Source organism: Neovison vison, chromosome 7 (genome assembly GCF_020171115.1).
Source record: "Neovison vison isolate M4711 chromosome 7, ASM_NN_V1, whole genome shotgun sequence".
Taxonomy (NCBI): Eukaryota; Metazoa; Chordata; class Mammalia; order Carnivora; family Mustelidae; genus Neogale; species Neogale vison.
In genome coordinates, this window is record NC_058097.1 from 100,369,518 (window position 1) to 100,390,058 (window position 20,541).

General features: G+C 44.0%; 1 protein-coding gene across 9 annotated transcripts in view; it reads right to left on the minus strand.

Moving 5' to 3' along the window:
• DYNC2H1 (dynein cytoplasmic 2 heavy chain 1) overlaps positions 1-20,541 on the minus strand; it is a 274,182-nt gene that overhangs the window by 193,211 nt on the left and 60,430 nt on the right. For 8 of the 9 annotated variants that reach the window (XM_044257764.1, XM_044257765.1, XM_044257763.1 and 5 more), the window contains 13 exons: positions 20,348-20,477; positions 17,479-17,634; positions 15,968-16,227; positions 14,874-15,120; positions 13,665-13,816; positions 12,547-12,691; positions 10,826-10,928; positions 10,263-10,430; positions 6,774-6,904; positions 5,256-5,504; positions 4,645-4,753; positions 2,874-2,987; positions 1,460-1,602 (listed from right to left, as the gene is read on the minus strand). In XM_044257764.1, the coding sequence (XP_044113699.1) occupies positions 1,460-1,602; positions 2,874-2,987; positions 4,645-4,753; positions 5,256-5,504; positions 6,774-6,904; positions 10,263-10,430; positions 10,826-10,928; positions 12,547-12,691; positions 13,665-13,816; positions 14,874-15,120; positions 15,968-16,227; positions 17,479-17,634; positions 20,348-20,477 (2,107 nt within the window). The remainder of the gene's footprint in view (positions 1-1,459; positions 1,603-2,873; positions 2,988-4,644; positions 4,754-5,255; positions 5,505-6,773; positions 6,905-10,262; positions 10,431-10,825; positions 10,929-12,546; positions 12,692-13,664; positions 13,817-14,873; positions 15,121-15,967; positions 16,228-17,478; positions 17,635-20,347; positions 20,478-20,541) is intronic. The other variant, XM_044257766.1, reaches the window with a different exon arrangement.

Consider the following 20,541-nt stretch of genomic DNA (forward strand, 5'->3'; position numbering starts at 1 on the left):
AAATACCACCTCTACGCTGACAATTCCCACTTTTTTATCCTGGACGCCTGACCTTTCCTTCCCCTGCACTCCGGACTGCTGCATCGGGACGCCTTCTCCGCCCTGCCGCTGGGAGGTCCGACATTGCGTAACGAACACGTCTACACCTGGAAGCCTCGTGTCCTCCCATCAAAAAGCTTTTCTCAGTGCCCCCGTTCTCTACGCTCAGTCGCTCCGTCCTTCGGGACTGAAGCCAGCATCCTCGGCAGTACCCTAGGGTCCTCCCCTCCTTTTACACCTTAGTGCAGTCTGGCAGCAGCTTCGGTTGTCTCTACAGGAAAACGTCTTCCGAATCTTACCCCTTCTCACGGCCTCTCCCACTCCGTCCCTAATGCACGCCATCCCTCACCCTTGCTGGATTACTGCAGCAGCTTTGTAACAACTAATGCGACCCCGGCCTTCGAGAATCTATTTGCAAGCTAGAAGCCAAAGTCATCCCATTAAGACATTAGAATGATGTGTCAAAACCTCCAAAGGCTCCCTTCCCGGTTTCCAGGAAAAGCTGAAGTCCTCAGAATGGCTCCCAAGCCCCATCCTGACTGCTGACCTCGTCCTTCCCTGACCTCAGCTCCAACTCCTCTCCCTCCGAACCACTCTCTAACCGCCAAATGGGCTTCTGCTGACCCCCCGAATCACCAGGCATGCTGTCCTCTCTTCGATCCCCCCGCACCATGTAAACTCCCTGAGGCAGGACTTCCGTCCGCGTTTTCTCTCCTATAACCCCAACACATAGAACAGACACACCTTAGAGTCCCAATAATTACTTCTTAAGGAAGCTGCTCATTTGTGGCATTTTCCTATCCTTTATTTAACTGCTGCAATCTAACTAAATATCATCTCAGCTGTAAAACCTTGTCTCTTAACCCAAATTATACTCCTCCTCTGACTCATGATAGGCCACAGTTTGTACCTCTACTACACAAGAATGAAGAAATGAATGATGGAGAATATAAATATTATTCAAAGAGACAAAGCTGACAAGTATAATTTCTCAAACAAAGCTATGGCAAAGGCTTCTAGTTAGGATGGTACAAAGGGTTCACACTTCACACACATCTCTCTCCCAAAACTTAGCACCGCAATGATAGTTTTTGTTTTAAAGATTTGATTTTTTTTTAACTTAAAAATATGGCTCAAATTACTGCTGCGATGTTTTCAGCATAGGCTAGCTAATGAAAGGATAACATTTTTCAAGTACAGTAAGTACCTCCGTTGTCCTTAAGAACATACTCTTCAACATGAAGTCCGACCTCAACCACGTCACACAAGAGCACAAAGGAAAAAGAGGGGTTTTCAAACGTGTATGTTCAGCGCCACAATTAAGGTAATATAACAAATGCCAAAGCAAAGTCAGGAAAATCTGTAACTTTAAAAAGAAAATATGCTGGTTTGCATTTCCATGCTTAGAGGTTAAACTTACTTTCCTCATGCTGCTGTCTGACCAACCCTCCATCCACAAGACCTGGCATTTCTTATGCAAAGCTGGGTTACTCTCACAGTTGATGATGAAGTTTAAATTTGTAGAATCCATTATCAAGACTATATGCAAATTTTGTTGAATTCCTAAAAAAAATAAGAAGATTATTATGGGCATTAAAACAATAATAACTGGGGATATCTGTATGTGGTCTGCTTTTATGAGTTTAAAATTTTCTAAAATGAAATGGCAGGAGCCATTAAGCAGTATTACAGTTACAATTTTTGTTTTTGTTAAAAAACACCTATGTGTGTATGTGTGTGTGCATGCTAAGAGAACAGATCCAGAAGGAACTCCTGAAGAAGGCAAGTGTGTGTACCACATTGCTGCTTCATATGTTACTTTTCAAAGGTGATACTGGATTCTACCTTACAATGTTTCTTTTAAGGATTTTGGCTTCAATATTCAAAGCAACTGATATTCAAAATCAGTTTCATATTCAAATATTCAAAGCAAACTGATATCCAATTTTCTTTCAGGAGAAATTATTTTTCCTGTTTCAATATCAATGTTATTTTCCCTTCATTAAAAGGAATTTGGAAACTCTGCTTCATTTTCTTTGTTCTGAAACTGGGTCAAACAGCACCGGGATGACCTGTGTCTCAGAACTGCGGTAGCATTTCCTTGTGAACTTGAAGGACAGGGAAGGGCGGTAGCCCTTCATCCAGTTTCTCTGCTTCAATAAGAAACGTCCTTTCGGGGACAGAGTGGAGCTAAGCACAGCAGTGCCTTACCCCCACGTCTTCAATGGGGCTACACACATAGCACATAAAACTGCTTTCGGGAGGCACCTGGGTGGCTCAGTGGGTTAAGCCTCTGCCTTCGGCTCAGGTCGTGATCCCAGGGTCCTGGGATCGAGCCCCGAGTCGGGCTCTCTCTTCAGCAGGGAGCCTGCTTCCCCTCCCTCTCTCTCTGCCTGCCTCTCTGCCTACTTGTGATCTCTGTATGGCAAATAAATAAATAAAATTAAAAAAAAAAAAAAACTGCTTTCAGGGCTCAGAGAAAGTTGCTAAGCTAGAGAAAACTAGAGAGTCTGGCAAAATGTAAACAGTTCAGTAATTTTCTAAGAAAGGAGGTTCTAAATACTGGCTTTACCACAGAGAAACAGAAGCACTGAAGTAAATGTTCCAAGGGAGACTGAAACACTTTCACCTCTCCCTTTTGCTAAAATTTTGCTGACACGCTTTTACTAAAGATTAGCTTTTCTAAAAGTACCATATTAAAAAAAAAGTGTAAATTACCAAACAGACCCAAGATTTAAGATACCTTTGCAACCTAATCAGAAAATATGGCAAACTAAATGTTATTTATTGCACATGAGCCAGAGTCTAAATTGATGAATTCAGTAGTCACTTACTGTATGTGAAGTAATTGAAGACCGGCCCGAAAAAGCCATCCTGCGAAGCCTCATCTTTGAGAGGCAACAGCAAAGGCTCTAATTCTTCCAGGGTATAGAGTCCAGGAACTTCACCTACGAGACACGGCACTTCTCGTGAATTTTAGCTGCGTTATCCCAGTTCAAGCACATTCAAACACATCCACAACACTTCTTCTACTTTGCTACCCGTCTGCCCTTATTCGGGCTGTTTCAAAAATACACATCGCCTCTCGATTACTCACAAATCTCCCTCTGTTGTCTTCACATGCTAAAACTCAAACCCCTGAACAGCCGTCCAAGGCAGTGGGCCACCTAGCTGTCCGGTTCTTCTCCACTCCTCCCAGATGAGACCTTGTACCTGAGCCTCAGTGAGCTTCTCTGTGTCCCATAAAGATAATGAAATACTCCTCTTCCCGGAATTTATACACACAGTCTTCCTCTGGCCTTTACCTTCCGCCCCAAGTTACTGTGTGTCCTAGGAGACACTGCTGTGCCGACTTCCTGGGTGCTGGGGTGAGCACTCTCTCTCTCTCCCACCTCTAAACATGTTACTGTTCAGCATGTATCATGTCACATAATCATGGAGAAGTGTTTTCCTTTCCTCCCACATTAGATTCTGAGTTTCCAAAGGACAAATATTTACTCACATTCAATATTAACCTCAGAACATCCTCAGCAAAGTATTCCAGAGAAACAAATAAATATTTATTAGATGGATGGATGAATGAATGAATGAACCCGTACTAGAAACCAAAACTAGCCCAGGGCCTGCTACAAGGCAAGAGAATGATGAAAGGCAAATCACACTGGATTACAACCACAAGTGTTGATGGGGGACTGAACTATGTCTTACTCACCACTGTGAGTCCAGTATTCAGAACTGGGCCTGGCACATAACAGGTGTCTAATAAACAATTATTAAGCCAATATATTTCAAGTTTGCAAGAAACAGTAAATTAAGTGAAAACCCTTTTGCTACACATCCCAGGCAGTGCGTTCACGCAGGGCCTGTCCCTGCCTCACCCCCAGCATCGCCCAGGCCCGACTCAGCTGCCAGCTGTGCCCCATCCACCAAGCTCATCCACACCCAAACACGCGCACACACAAACCTGTTCTGTCTTTTTCTCACTTTCAGCCCTAACAAGACACTTCCGATGCCTTAACTTTAGCAATGAAACCTAGCTCTACGTACATATGATCCACTCTGGCAAATAAGACTTTGAAATAGAAAAAAAATAGAAAAAAGAGACAAAGGCCTATTTTCCCTGAAAGTATTTTTCGAATACTTTTTTTGCTACAAATGTTTCTAAAATTTTATTTTTATCGTTACAACTTGATAATAAAGACCAGTTTATCTTAAAACAAAAACAACTAGTGTATCGCTGCTTATATGGATGTTTGCTTTCACAAACAAACAAAACAAAAATCTGTCTCTCTGCCGGGACAGTTTCAGCCCTAAGGACCAGGCCTCCACCTAGTGACGACTGAAGGCTATGCAGGGACACACACAGACACACACGTGCACAGAGGCAGTCCTGCGAGCAGCTCCTGAGCCCACAGAGCCTCACTGTGGCCAGGCCTCTGCAGACCTCGGGCCAGAGACTGGCCCTCCGGCAGCTCACTGGAGCCCGGCCAGCAGTCACGTGCGTACCGCATGTGCTCAGAAACACAATTTTACACAAGGCAACATGACCCGAATAGTTTTCACATTATTACTTCTCTTTCCTTGGAAGAGAAATCGTGCACTTGCCTGAAGACAGAAGGCTATTGATCATCTCCAGAAAGGCAGGGTGGACAAACTGGTGATCCTCGAGCAGGAGGACCACCTGCTGGGCGTTGATCCCCGCCAGGTGCAGCACCTGCACAGTGACAAGAGCCGTCCTCACACCGGGGTCACATGTGCGGCCCACTCCAAAACCACCGTTCTTGATGCAAAGCACATCTTTCTGGTCCCCTTTTCCCCTCTCTCTTCCTCTCATCATCAACATTAAAAATCACACTTCAGCCGTAGAGTGCAGCAAGTAAATCAAGTCCAGGAACAAACGGGTGGGGAAACATTAATATGATTTCACAGCTAGGACAGATGATCGTTTTTAAATATACCCCCTGTGTCCCATATAAACTGTCCTATTATCTTCCACGTCCTCCAAGCCTCTCATAAGCCAGCATGCCTGAGAGCCAGGATTCCTAAAAAGAATCCTTTTCCTATCTGTACATAAAAATACAGTTTTCTAATAACCACGGGGAAAATAATCATTGAAATTAAAGACTATGTTGTATTATTAAAGACATAATGGTCTCTGAGGGCTTTTGATCATTGTGATTTAAAACCAAATACAGTAAAGGATTTGAGGCACTCACGTGTTTAAGATCATTTTTGAACTGCTTCAGTGCATACCCTCTGGAAATCTTCGGAGAGAACAGCACAGCTCCGTGCATATGACTGACCAGGGAAGTGATGGTCCGCCGGCCAACGCCACTGCGTCCGGCCAGGAGGAGGGAGCCCCCGGGGAAGCTCAGCACTCGGTCGATCCGAGACATATACTCCAGCACTTCTTGGAAAAGTAAAATATCTAAACTCTGGTTATCTCGTCCATAATGGATCAGGCCCTTTTAAAACAATCACAAAGAACATTTTATCATTAGTATATGCCCCAACACATAACAAAATGTGATCTAGAATTAGTTATACTTTTGATGCGCTCTGGAAAAGGGGTTCAGTGACAGGGTGTCCTCTCAGGCGCCACAGCCTCCCCAGGCATCCACCTCTTCTTCGAAAAATCTTGCGATGTCAAAAACATTCAGAAGCTCACAGTGATCAGACACCTGCTGATCATTCATTGTTTAACACAATGAGTTAAACGTAGTGAGATACAGCAGATTAGTTACAAAACCTTCAAGAACTCTCCAGCTGTCTTAGTGGCCTCGGATCAGACCAGCCTGCGCAGATCATAAGAACTAATCTTGGGAACTCTTGTTGGTTTGCGCCACGGTGGAATGACTCCAAACGCACGTGCGGGCGGCCCCCAGTATCTGATGGACACCAGACTTCACATACTTAGCAACCTCTAACGTCCCCAAACTTTGGAATATCCATCCTACGCACAGTACGAACTTCTCTGGATCTAAAATCCACACTCACTTCCAAAGCAAATACTAATTTTAAATCATCATATATAAGTGTTTCTCCTTCTTTATTATAATTTCACAAAAAACAAAGAACGGAACACGTCTCTAGGGCAGTGCCCCTCAGTTTCAGTGACCAGCAGCATCAGCATCACCTGAGGGCCCATGAGAAATGTGCAATGAGACTTCCTCAGGTTGGGACCCAAGGGGCAGGGTAGTTCCTGGTTCTCCAAGTGATTCTAATGCCCGCTGAACTTGGACACCATTGCTCTAGGATGATTTTACAATTACTATTAAACCTCACCAGTTATTCCAACATCAGACACATTCTGCTAACAGGTACCTTGGCCATCTTACCCACATCCGGGTCTATGCGGGCATTCAGTTAGATCTGCCGCAGCTGACTGTATTCTACAAGAACCGGCTTGGTCTGGTGGCTAATCTTTGTCTGCCTCGAAAACCTTACAATAAATATTTCTTAAATGACTAGAATGATAACCACATGCCAATTCAACCTCGTGATTCAGATTATAACTTTCTCTTTTAAGATTTATTTATTTATTTACTTATCTGAAAGAGAGAGAGAGACACCGCGCACACGCACATGGGATCGTGCTAACAGGGGGAAGGAAGGAGGAGAAGAAGAAGCAGGCCCCCCACTGACAAAGAGCCCAACGCAGGACTCAATCTCAGGACCCTGAGCCGAAGGCAGACGCTTCACCCCCTGAGCCACCCAAGTGCCCCAGATTATACCTTTCTAATAACATCCTTGAGGTCTGCAGAATTCAGTTTTCCAAGGGGTTTCCCATGAGGAGGCAGTGGCTGTCCTGGGGCCGCTCTTGTTCCGGAGTTGTGGCGCGCTCCCCATGTAACATAGAAACTGTCTGCAGAAACAAAAAGTGGTTTTGGTTTTATAAGTGTTACCTGTAATGGCAGCACCAGGAAATACATTGCTCACTAAATTTTATTCTTCAGTTAATCTGTCCAAGATCATCCCCAAAAAGTGGAAGTAAGTTATTCCACAGTGCCTGGCGAGATAGTCAAGTCAGCTAAGACACAAAGGATGTCAAACTGTCCCTGACCAGGAATGGCTGTGTCCCTGCTCCAGCCCTGACCCCCACGACCTCTACCCAGATGAAGTGTCCTCCTCCTAATGCTCCCCATGCCTCTTCTTTTTGTTCTTTCTCCCTACTTCTCACCCCTTCTCCACAACCTCCATACGAAATGGGCAGCTGAAACGAACCTAAAGCTCTCCTTGAGAAAGAACACAGATTGATATATACCATCAAGAGCCTTAATTCTAAAATAAAGGAAAAATTAAATGAATTTTAATTAGAAAACAAAAACCCCACCACTTCTCCTTAAGTTTGTCTCTAGCAGGGCGCCTGGGTGGCTCAGTGGGTTAAGCCACTGCCTTCGGCTCAGGTCATGATCTCAGGGTCCTGGGATCGAGTCCCGCATCAGGCTCTCTGCTCAGCAGGGAGCCTGCTTCCCTCTCTCTCTCTGCCTGCCTCTCCGTCTACTTGTGATTTCTCTCTGTCAAATAAATAAATAAAATAAAATAAAATAAAATAAAAAAAGTTTGTCTCTAGCAGCTGCCTGTGAGCACACGAGGGAAATCTGCTGACTGCCCCGCGGAACCTTTCCCTCCGGTCCATTCGGAAGGCCTCTCGGTGAGGGTTCCTGCTCCTTGCACGCCCCGCTCGGAGGCAGCTGGAGTGACCCAGACCCCAGCTCCAGCACGCCTTCTCCTTTCCCTTGCCACCGCTTTTCCCACATGCTCTCCTCTCTGTAGAAACCTCTCTAGTCCAACTCCTGCTTGGGAACAACGCTGCCATAATCACCAAGTGCAAATCCCCGTCAGAGGCACTGCCCCCATCATGAGCTGCTGTGCTTGGGAAGCCTTCCTCCTCAGATCTGCAGGACCATACTCAACAAGCCACAGCACCAGTTCTCAGTTTCTGCCTACCCCTTCTACTCTTACCTGCCCCGGGATCAAAATTCAGTCCATTTTTCTTTACTCCTAAACACTCCCCATGAACTAGCTAACCTTATTCTGTGGGTTAAATCATCAACTACTTCTGTGCCAAAACCTATTCACCTACCGACAAATCTCCTAAGCTCTAGTCTGGTCCCATACTTGCGGCTGCTCAACAGACATATGATGAACACATAACATTCATCCATTGAGCTCCCCGTGTTTAAACCCCGCACTTCCTGTTAGAGACAAGCAGTCAGACAGACATGACTGCTGTGCTCACGGAGCAGATGCGCAGATCCCCCAAAAGACACTCAAGAAGCCTGCAAACACTGAAACCTGGCGACAGCTGCTCACCGTCTTCACAGGTCATCAGGTGTCCCCTGAACGACCACAGGAGCCTCCCAGCGTGAGTCTCTGCGACCCATCTCTGCCCCTCCAGCGGCATCCTTACTAGCACTCCCGAGGCACACACGACAGAATCATGCAGTGCTTCCCACTGCCACAGAAAAACCGCCAAGCCCCCACCGAGGCCCCTGCAACCCGACCCCCTGACTGCTTGGGTCTCCTGTCTGCCACTGCACTCCGCTCCACACTCCAGCTCCCTGGAGCCTCGGAGGCCATGCACACTCTTCCTCTCTTCAAGGGAATGCCCTGCCCCTCTCCTTCACGCAATACTGTCATCCCTCAAGACACTCCCTGTATCGCACAGAAAATGGTGTATCTTAGTTGTTCATCTAACAAACTATGTACAGGACCTATATGCTGAGAACTACACAACACGGACAAAAGAGAGCAAAGAATATGTGAATCAATGGACGGACAGATCATGCTCCAAGACTGGAAGACTCAGCACACGGATCCTGCCGCTTCTCCCCAAAGCAACATCGAATTATGGTACTTCCTGTCCTAAGCTTAGCAACATTATTTATACAGAAGATTCTTCTAAAATACATAGGAAGGCAAAGGGATGTAAATAGCTTAAACAAACTGCAAAAAAGAAGAAGACAGCAGGGGAAATCAGTCTTCCCAACTTCGAGCCTTCTGCAGGTAACGTAACAAAAACCAGCGGTACGGACGGGAGGCAGACATGTAAGTGCCGCAAAAGAAGCGAGCCCGAGAAGTAAGTTCACACAACTACTCTGACAAAGTGCAAAGCAGCTCAAGGAAGAGAAGTTCCCTTTCCAATAAATGGCCCCGGCGCAAGCGGACATCCGTCAGTAAGGAAAGCGCCGAGGCCTCACTCTTTGTACAGACACGGACTCAAAGTGGACCACCGACGTCTGTGCAGGAAGAGACACCGTTCAGGCAAGTGTCAGTCTGAGCAAGCCGATGTCACTGAAGAAACCAAACCCACCTGCGGTACCCGGAGAGAGCCACAGGCCACCCCGGCAAGGCCGCCCGCCCTGAGAACCAGCGACTCGGACCGGGAGCCACGAGCAGGACGCTCCCGCCTGCCGTCCAGCCTCAGCCACCGCAGTGCACTTCCCAGGTCCGAAACTCGAGCCTGGAAAATCCCTCTCTGCACCTCAACATCCTCCCCATCTTCAAAATCCCCTTGGGCCTAAGCAATTAGGGCCCTGCAGCCGAGAGCTGCCCGCAGCGCACACAGAGGAGGCCCGCCGGGAGCGCTTGCGAAGGCCAGCTTTGCAGAAAGTGCTCCTGCGGCCGCGCGGGCTGCCAGCGGACACGCCCACGGCACGGCCCTGCATCACAGGTCCTTTCACCAGGACGGTTTTCCTATCACACGCGCTCCTCCCAGCGCAGTTTTCAAGCTGCGGGCTGATGGCCGGTGCTGACGGCTGCCGAAGGGACAAAGCTGGGGGCAGCGCTGTCCTCGACTCGGGCCGCCAGCACCCAGGCCGGAGCTGAGAGCTCATAAGGAGTTCCACGCTGACGACACGGCTTACTCTCAAGCAGAAGTTAATCACAGTCACAAACGGGCTTTTCCCAACGATCTTTAAGGTTCATCTACATACGGCTTTAAATAAAACCTTTATTAGTAAAAATGTCTCAGGAAGCACAATTTTGAACTGTACATATAAAACACTATGGCCTGAATCCAAGAAAACAATTATTGTCACTCTATTTTATTTGTATTTACTTAGAAATCTAGCAAAAAGGAAAAAGCAGCCCCTTGCAATAAAAAATTGAATTACCCAAACCTTTCATTTGTGCAGAAACACAAAATCATGCTATTACCCAGAAAAGTAAGTTTCCAGCTCTAGAGCACTCACACGCCGCGTCACCCCGTACTGTATTACCTGCCATATTGTCGAGCACGTCTGAGCCCCAATCTCCTTGAAACACCGAGGTTAAAATGCTGTCAAATAAATGAAGTTCCTTCGCACCAACAATTTTGTCACGAAATAAGCGCCGTGCTTCATAAGCCACGATTTCTAATACATAATCTAGTGGATGATTTGAAGATCCTTAAAAAGACAACATTTTCTTTAGTTGTAATAGAATTCGAATGACTTGCAGATGATCTATTTCAACATAATACTAGAAAGAAATAGAGAATAAAAATCTGCATACCGTCAGGTTGGCGTCAGATAAATAAAAGAAAAGGGAAAAAAGGTAAAATTCCACGTGTTATTAAGTTGACAAATTGTTTTAAAGAATATATTAGCCATTATTATCTCTACTTACTCAATAAAAATATTAATTCCAAAAAGCATATTAAACACGAGTAATGGTTTTATTCTTCCCCAAATCAAGTTCTAACAGTGACAATCGCAAACAGTTCAGAACACACGCACATATGCACAGATACACTGTGGCATTCCAAAGAGAAGCAATTTGAAATCATGACAGCAAAACTTACCTCCTTCTAAATCGTATCTGAATAAGCCAAGAACCCACTGGGTAAGAATGCAAGGAGTAAAGAAATAGTGACTATAATCATCAACTGTAAACTTGGCCCGCACCTGGAAAAGAAAATAAACTGTCAGTCTACCATCTAGATACATAACATATATATAACGCACTTCCAAATACATGTGTTCAGTTTTTCACTCACCACAGACTCACAGGAATGCCCAAGTTCTACTAGTGAGGAGAAAACTGTATTTCATAGAACTGATTTCCTTCGCTACCTCAGACATTGTATTTTACCCATTCAAAAACATGATCTAAGAGCAGTTATTCATAGGCAACAACAAACTGCCAAAACATTGTCCAAGAGAAAAATAAAAGGTTAAAAAGCCCTGGTGAGCAAAAGAATTCAAGGAAGATGAAGCTAAGCTTCCTGAACAGCCGTCGCTATTCCACGGCGCCCAGGTCTGGGAAAGACGCGCGTTCGAGGGCTCGGGGCCACAGAGCAGCGTGTGCTCGCGAAGTCCGTGAGTCGCTGACAAACCAGAGCGCTCCTCCTGGATACAGAACCAGTGAGAGCCTGCGTCTTCCTCTCCACGGACAGGACCCCTGCTCTCATTCCGCCCTTGATCCCTTAACTTCTGAATTAATTTAGAAAGTAATCACTGCTTTCTAATTCTCTTGCCCTACTTCTATTCCACAACGACAAAAAGCATCCTCCGCAAACACATCCCTAACTTGAACACACTGCTCCCTTCACCCAGGAAGCTCTTTTTCATCTCAGCCACTCTGGGAACGTCTATTCATTTCTCAAAACTCAGACCCCACACTGGGGTGCCTGGGTGGCTCGGTCGGTTGAGCACCCATCTGAAGGTTGATTTCAGCTCAGGTTGTGATCTCAGGGTCCTGAGATCGAGGCTCTGTGCTGAGTGTGGAGTCTGCTGGAGAGTCTCTCTCCGCCCCTCCCTCCGCCACGCCGCATGCCCTCTCACAAATAAGCCGATCTTTCAAACGGATCTTGCAATCAGTCTTTCAGAACAAACCAACTCAGATCACCTTTCATGTCCACGTAACAACTAGCACACAGCACAGTCACGTGCTTCCCCTCCGCTGCTAAGTCGTGCCTTTTGTCACCGATCTACGACTCATCCCGCTGCAGTCGGACTTTGTCTACAGGAGCGGGTTCCTGACGGGTCTGTAAGCTTCCCGAAGGCAGAGACTCGGTCATCTCTGCATCCCCAGTGTGGCCACTAGACAAGCAGTTACTGTGTAAATGTCTCCTGTGCCCTTACCACCTGATGCCAAGCCCGTCCTGCTTCACCATGGAAGGAACCTGAGGCATTTTCTCACATGCCACAAGAAAGAAAGAAACCTCAAAGCCCATGCTCTGGTTTGAAGAATCGCAGACAGACACTGACAGAAGTCAGGAGAAAGATTGAGTTTTGGAAAGCAGAGGAACATTCTGAATACGCTGCATGTTAGCAGGTAACAGAATAACCACAAAGCACGACTTGTTCAACCCATTTCACCAAGTGTCCAACCCATTTCACACAGTGCCGGGTGGCTCAGCACAGAGCCTCTGGCCTCAGAGAGCTCGCTGTCTGGCAGAAAAGTCCAACCGACAAGACGAGCAGAAAGATGGAGTGTCAGCGCAGGTCAGCATTAAAGGCAGTCCTCTGGGACTGAAGCCAAGAGACACAACGACAACAATATAAATGAGCAAGTATTTACCTGTTCATACACTTGGACCATAGATCCTGCTAAGAGATAGATTTTTGAGGAAGAGCCCCAAATGGAGTGACTCTTCAGATTTTTATGGAGAACAGGCTCCAAATATGCTCCATAGATAGTCTGCAGTTGCTCTCTTTCTGGGTAACTGAAAAAGGGCACATAAGAAAACAGCTGAAAAAGCAATGTTCCAGATTGTTCTGTTAGTGTTCATTTGCAGCAGTTTTCCAGCTGTGCTGCTCTGAGGTCTGGGTACCCACACCCTGCCCCCAATCTATCGAGGGACTAAAGCCACATTCCAGGTCCCTATTCTGACAGCTCTTTATCTGCTCTCAAACACTGAGGGCCCTAATAGAAGTTTCCAGGGAAACTACTTAAAAACATAACTGTTTGGAAACCACTGATTTTTAGAAAGGACCAAAAGGTAAATTTTGCTTAAGAAACAGTATTTTAAGTAACGCCTACCCATAAAGCAGTAATCCGCCTCAGAACGGTAAAAGCAGAACTAATACAACAGATGAAATCAACCTGTTTTTCTCAAGCCAAAATTGATTTCAATACAGCCTAACTGGGAGCTATAACCTTTCTGAAAGTACATATAATAGATGGGTGCGATTAGCAGGGAAGCATCCAAACAGGATTTTGTGAGGCAAAACGGAGCAGAGGAACAGCTCCACGCCCACAGAATCTGCACATCCTTGCAACAATTCTGGGCACGCAGACGGATGCATGCATCAGGCTTAACACTTACCCACACACCCGACCCGACTTACCTCGTGCCTAGTTACATTATCTATCTTGATGAAATGTGATAATATTTTTGTTTTATAAAACCCATATTTAAATCTAAAATCCATCATTCAGATTCCTGATACTGACATTTTAGAACATTTTGGACTTTATTTCAAGCACTGATTAACACCTTTATTACCCTAAATTACTGCCTAAAGTTTAGCAAGGGCAGGTAAAAAGATGATCAAAACTCAAGTTTTACTAATTTTAAAGTCTCCATTTTAAAGAAATGTCATTAATGGATACCTTTAGTAAAGTTCAAATATAGAAGACATCTCTCCAAATTAAAAAAAAAAACAAAAAACAATTAAGAACACTATGATACATACTCCACAGCGCAAAGGCGAACAATGGAAGTGAACCTGGTGGTCAGCTTGTGTCTTCCCAGTCTTCCTCCAGCTGACATAGAAGCCACAATCTGAATATTCTCTAAACCAACCCATTCCAAATTTTCATCGTAAAATCCTTGATAAGTCAATACCTTTTTGAAAATAAATGTATTGCAAACGTGTTATTTAGGCTTAGGATTTTCTAGTAGAGTTATTAAATATTTTTGCATAAAATTCAATTGTTTCCAAATGCAATCACCCTCCTCTATCTAACTCAAAATTTTAAGATTGAAATTCTTATAACACTAAAAAATAATACTCTTATTAACCACCAGTCTGCATTTAATATTAGGTGATTTACCCTCATTTTTAAAGTGCTTTTGTCTCCAATAAACATTAAAATCCAGATGACAGTATAAATCTACCAGCAATTAAGAAAAAAAAGTGAAAGAAATCAGGAAAAATATAAGGAAACTATTTTGGTTTTCTTTATAAATATTTTATTATCTTCTACAGTTACATCGTTAAGCTAAGTTTGAACCCATATAAACATAATAAACTCTAATTTAGAACGCAGGGTTTCTAATGTGATGAAAATCCCACAAAGAAGTAAAGCCTCCACACTGACGGAATGTATGGTCTCCGACCTTTGCCTTTACATGGACAAAAAGGGAGAGGACTGAGCTAAGGAAGCCCGAAAGGGGCCATGACCAAGGAAGTCCACATGCTCTCTGAAAAATGCATCCCTAGAAAAATGAAGCAAAAATTTTCCCAAATCCCACATCATCCCCACCTGCTGCTTTCCCTGTTTTAGAAATAAAGGACAGGAAATACATACAGCGTGAAGGTCATTTTGACTCTTCCTGTCATATAGCACCTTCCTGTGATGCTAGCTTCCACAGGGAAGAAGGTCAAAGAAGGGAGCATCGTGGGGGCGCCTGGCTGGCTCTGTCAGTGGAGTGCGTGACTCTTAATTTCAGGGTCGTGAGTTCGAGCCCTATGCTGGGTGTAGAGATGACTTAAAAATAAAGTCTCTCTAAAAAAGAGAGACGAGACAGGGAAAGGAAGAAAGTACCCCAGAACCAGATTCCTACAAGCTTCGGGAGTGTAAGATCCATAACGCGTGCTAGAGAACACTGGGCTTGAGGAGGAAAGCGCATCTTCCAACGTTTCCCGTCACATCTGAGCACTTTAAGGAAGAAAACTCACCTGCTGCAGGAAAGCCACCAACGTGCTGGTGCCCCATTTGTCCAGCTTGGGCAGGTTGATATCCTTCAGGTAGAGGACGAGCCTCTCGCAGTCCCTCGGCCTGTACACGCGGCCCGTGTTGGTGCTGATCACCATGCACGTCTGGCTCAGCTTCTGCAGGAGATGCCGGGACGTGGTCTGCGCACTGCAGTGAACCGTAGCGATCTGTGTGGAGCGGAGCTGGGAGAAGGCGTACCGAAGCAGCATCCTGCGAGAGGCGGAGAGCGGCAGACGGTGAAAACACTACCAGGGAAACACCGCATACATTCAATATGAAACTTCTATTTCACAAATGTTGTGGTGTCTAAATCATATAAGGTGATGTTTAAGAGGAAAATGGTAAGGTTATGGCTTAACAGGTAGCTTTCTAATTTTTACAATATAAAATATAAATTCATATTTTAAGGCATTCTTGGGAGTCAATCAGCAAAAAAAAAAATAATAATAATAATCTAAGGTTACAGAAATAATTTGACAAAGTACATATAAAAGATACCACCAGTTTCCCCACAGCTGAAGGAAAGATTTTATGATATTAAGTACAACAAGCTAAAAAAAAAAAAAAAAAAAAAAAACTATGATTTTATAGAATTTTTAAATTACTACTAAAATGTGAAACAAATAATCATGTCTTCTTTATTTCCAGAAACTACGCTCAGTAGGCACCAAAAATAGGCTGAATTACACAGATATAAAAGTTATTTTTAAATAGCTAACTTCAAGATGCATTTTTTGTAACTAAAGCAGGTAATAGTTTGTGAGTATATCTAAGGTATTTAGTTTTTGGTGGGACTGTATGCATGTTTTCTTTTGAAGGCTATCTTCTTAGACTGTTCTCTTTCCATTAGAAAACACGTAACCTGGGAGAAAAAAAAGACATTTTCTTCTCTGAAGTTCTCTGTAGTCATATCATTTACATCAGTAGTGACAATGGGAAGAGTCCTTCCTGAAAATGTATATGTAAATGCTCCTTTAACCAAACGGAAGGTAAAGCTGCTAAATTCAAGAGCATGAGTCCACACCATGCGCCTCAACCACCAAGTTTCTGCCCTTACCCTTTGCCACATCCTTCTGGTCCGACAAGAATAAATGGCTGTTTGGTATCAGAACTTAACCACGGTCTGAAATGATCCAGGCCTCGCTGCATGTCAGGAATCTGAATGACGGGGAGAGTTTGGCCATTACTGAAATCATCGGCCGTCAAGTTTTCTGGTTTCTTCAGCACATAAGATGCTAATCGTCCTCTACCAGAGTCATAGTAGGTGTCCATGGGTTTGTGAGGGTCTGGAGGAGACTCTCGTGCCCAGTTAAAAACCTGCAGAGGAAAACATTGTGATGGGTTTTCACATACTCCAAACAAGAGTGTGTGAAATTTTAATTCTTCAAAGTCAATGTCCCAAAGTCAACTGTCTCAGTTTAAAATAACATTCTCCTATGCTAACCCTACCAAATGTCTTTTATAATTACAGCAACAATGAAGGGGCGCCTGGGTGGCTCAGTGGGTTAAGCCTCTGCCCTCGGCTCAGGTTATGATCCCAGGGTCCTAGGATCAAGCCCCACATTGGGCTCTCCGCTGAGCAGGGAGCCTGCTTCCCCCTCTCTCTCTGCCTGCCTCTCTGCCTCCTTGTGATCTCTCTCTCTCTGTCAAATAAATAAATATAATTACAGCAATAATGCTATGTCAAATATCATTCTTTTAATGATTATTTAAGCAAATAAATAAAAGTCATATTTTTAAACACTGAATCATTGGAGGAACCTAGTCCCACCCATTACAGTGGTCCCGGCACTGTTCCCAAGCGCTGTTCCCTCGAACACTGAAAACCTGCTGTCTGCGCAGATATAAATCAGAGAGTTCACCTGGTGCTCAGCTTCAGCACCCTGCCTCCGATCTGCGGCATGAGAACGTCTGCTCAAATGCAGCACAGATCCGGGATCGAGTGGCAAGAAGCACCTGGCAACGGGGCAGCAGAACAGACATGGACAGGGAGTAGCACAGAGAAAGCAGTACATGATGGCACCAAAGAAGAAAGAGATGACACAAATGCAGAAAGATGATGTGTGAGCCAACCCAGAGAAATGCATGTTCAATGCTTTCAACAGAAGCCAACAGGATGATAGCCTTTAATATATACGATATCGTTTTATAAACAACTTGGCTGAAATACACCTTTACATTTATTAAAGAAAATGTTGATAATGAATAATCCATCCTAACACTCCAAACTGCTAAAACTGTTCTGGTTAAATAAATGAGTAAAAATATGTATCATTCTAAAATTTAAAATGAATAATTATATATATTCATATGGCTAGTTTCAAAAACATCTGACAAAAAAGATATTAAAACATTATTTTATAAAATTTAAATATCATAAAATACTATAAACTAGTTCAAAGGAGAAAATAAGTACATATATTCAAATGCATAACTTTTATTGAATGCATAATTTCAAAATTAAATGGCTCTACACCTTACAGTTATAAATCACTGAATTTTGGCAATTAAGAGTCCTTGAAAATTAAAGAAAAATGTTGATTGAAATAGGTTTTAAGTGTGCATCACCTCTTTGGTGAATTCCAGACGTGATTTCATGTTCAGATTTCCACCAAGTCCCCGTATGAGACTGATAATAAATTGGTCATGATTTTGGCAACCACGTAGATGTGACAGTCCGTTCATCACAGTGCCGACCAGACTTGTTTCAACCACATAGTCATTCTGTTGATTAAAATCCATGGAAGAGACAAAAAACAAACATTAATCAGCAAACACAAACATACAGATTTACATTCACCTATCTTTTCAAATACAATTGTTAAATGTATCCCTCTACTCAAGATGTAGAAAGTTGACATTTCATTCAGTTTATATGCATAAACTTTTTTAAAAAGTGATTAAAAAAATGCAAATTGTGTGTTTCTAGCAGTAAGTGCTAGAGCCCTTAACTGCTGGTGGTTTGTTTACTTCCTAAACTTGAAGAAAAGAAAAAGACCATCACTGAGCAGGGTCTAAAAAGAATAGTCCCCCACTTCCCCCTGCTGATAAAAAGGAAGCTAGAGAACACTGCACAAGTATGGCTGGTACAAGCAGACTTAACACAAAAACCATGTGGATTTGGCTCTCCACCAAAATGAAACTTGTGGGTTGCAGTGATTTCCATCTGTGGGCCCCTGGAACCCTGTGCAACTGCCAAGGGGCTAAAAGGGGGGAAGGTTCTCATTCATTCAATCTCCCACATACTTACAGAGAACCATTTATGCATCACTTGCATGTCCCTGTGGTGCTAGGTATGAAAAAAAAAGAAAAAAGAAAGGAAGAAAAAGAAAGGTGAGCTACACAGAAACTCCCATGCCTGCGACTCCAGTCTCACAGAGGAGACGGCCCGCAAGTCCCAGGAAAAGCTGCAGAGGAGGACACGGGGCTCTCAGTCAGATGGAGAGCTCGCCTCTTTGACAACGGTCACAGCCAAGCCCACCCCTGAAGGATGGGATCTGCAGGGCATGCAGAGAGCACAGCACAGGCAAAGGTAAGCCCCTGGGGTAGTTCAGAAATGAGAGAGAGGCAAGGGCCCGAGTATGCAGAATTGCAGAGGCCACAGTAAGGAGTGCAACTTTTAGCTTCACTAATTTAAAAGTGTTTTTAAGTAAGAGAGTAAAATGATCTAATTTACATTTTTTAAAAAATTGCTCTGCAAGAAAAAAATATTTTTAGAGGATTGGAGAAACAGGAGGAGGAGCACCAAAAAGGGAGGAGGTGAGTAGAAATGCTGTGCTAAGAATTCTAGGCTTTAAAGGTAAGATAAAGGAAACAGTTGCACTTTCTTCTACGTTGTCTTATTTGCTCAGTTGATACAAGAAAGCAAAGCTCTCGTTAGAGATAAAATCAGCATTTGGTTTGGGTACCCATTATGGTATATCTCAGAATGTAAACACAGTGAACAAAGTACAAAATAAGAAGGAAGGAATCCTCAACACATTAAAAAAAAATGTCAAGCATAGGGACCTGATCTCAAAACAGAATCAGTTTATTTTCTAACTGAAATCCATTCTTTTGCTTGATCATTTATCCAGTCCTCATGCCTGCACCCAGAAACCCCGTATATCAGTAAATCCCGCCCAGTGTTACAGTTCCCCTTCCCCCATAACATTCCGCCCCCTCCCGCCCCCCACAGGCGACCTCCAGAACTTGTTCTGGAGCCCCTCGCGGGCTCCGCATCCCTCACACCCCTGAAGTCAGCAGAGCCGCTGCAGAGCAGTGAGGACAGCGGCGGCAGGTGTTTCCTAAAGCACACACGCTCCTGCGTGCCTCCATGACCACAGCTGGGTCTGCGGACACACTAAAGCGTGGTCCTCGCCCTCATGGTGCTTGGAGCTGAAGGTGTGCAGGTGTGACAGAAAGAAGCAGACAGCTCATCAGGCTGGAGGGAGTGCTGCGTCCCCCGAGGCCTCCAGGGAAACCTCCGTCACTCATGTCCCGCTACTCACCAGTCCCTATCCCTCCATCCCAGCCTTACAGGAAGGAAAGGAAAGGATGAGAAAACCGAAGTGATATCTCCATTTCTCCATAAATCTTATTTGGTCCCCAAGCAATAACCACTAAATCAAGTTCAAATTAGCAACCAGACACTTCCCAAAAGTACCTGCACTGCTATTTATTTCCTTAATTTTTCTGTTTACATTTCTCATAAAAGCAACGACATAAAAGCTAGAAATAGTTGAAAAATCTTGTAGAACTTGTAAAAAGCCCTCCCACATCTTCTGTGCAAGTGAAACTTCTGTTCATGCTTCAAATTCAAAATTAAGTGTGATAAAAAAAAAAAAAAATTAAGTGTGATCACCTTTTTAAACTCTCCTAGAAGACAGAAAATCTCTTCATCCGATTTTGATGCTCTTTTCACATCTGTCTTTCTCCATTAGGCAAACCTTTCCCAGTCGGAGATTGTCCTGTCCCCCTCTAAGTCTTGTCTAGTGCTATGCTTGATAATGTATTTTACAGATCCAGTAATATTTTGGATAGACAGTTCTTAATAATATTGTAATAACTTGCCTCCCTTTTCTACTTTAGTATGAACTTGACATTGTTTTTATCAAGGAATATAAGCAGTAAAGTAAATGTAAGTACACTAAGCATACTTAGCACCACGGGGATATTTACTTACAGTGAAACGTGACAGTAACATGGTTTTGCTAGTAAAAAAAAGGGGGGGGGAGATTCCACTATTCAAGATTTTTTGGTAAGCAGTGCAGGTGGGAGAATTGAAGTGTTCTAAGCACAATAAAAAGTTAAGCCAAGACAAAGAGCAGGATAGCAGTGAAGACACCTACTTCCCACTCTGCCCCCAGATTCCAACTGACAGGCAGCTGTCTCTAAGCAACACTCTTAATCACTTCTAGCCTAAATGACTAATTATGAAATATTATGGCTAACTTACCTGCTTCAGAACCCACTGTAAAGCTTTTTCAAAGTAATCTCCAATCCAGTTTTCAAGATTATTCCTGAAATCAGGAGGCTGATTCTTCAACCAAGATTTTATCAGAGAATTAACATCTGTCTCTTCATCACTGAAACAGATTAATAAGCATGTAGGAAATTACTCATGAAGACACTGTCAGGGGCGCCTGGGTG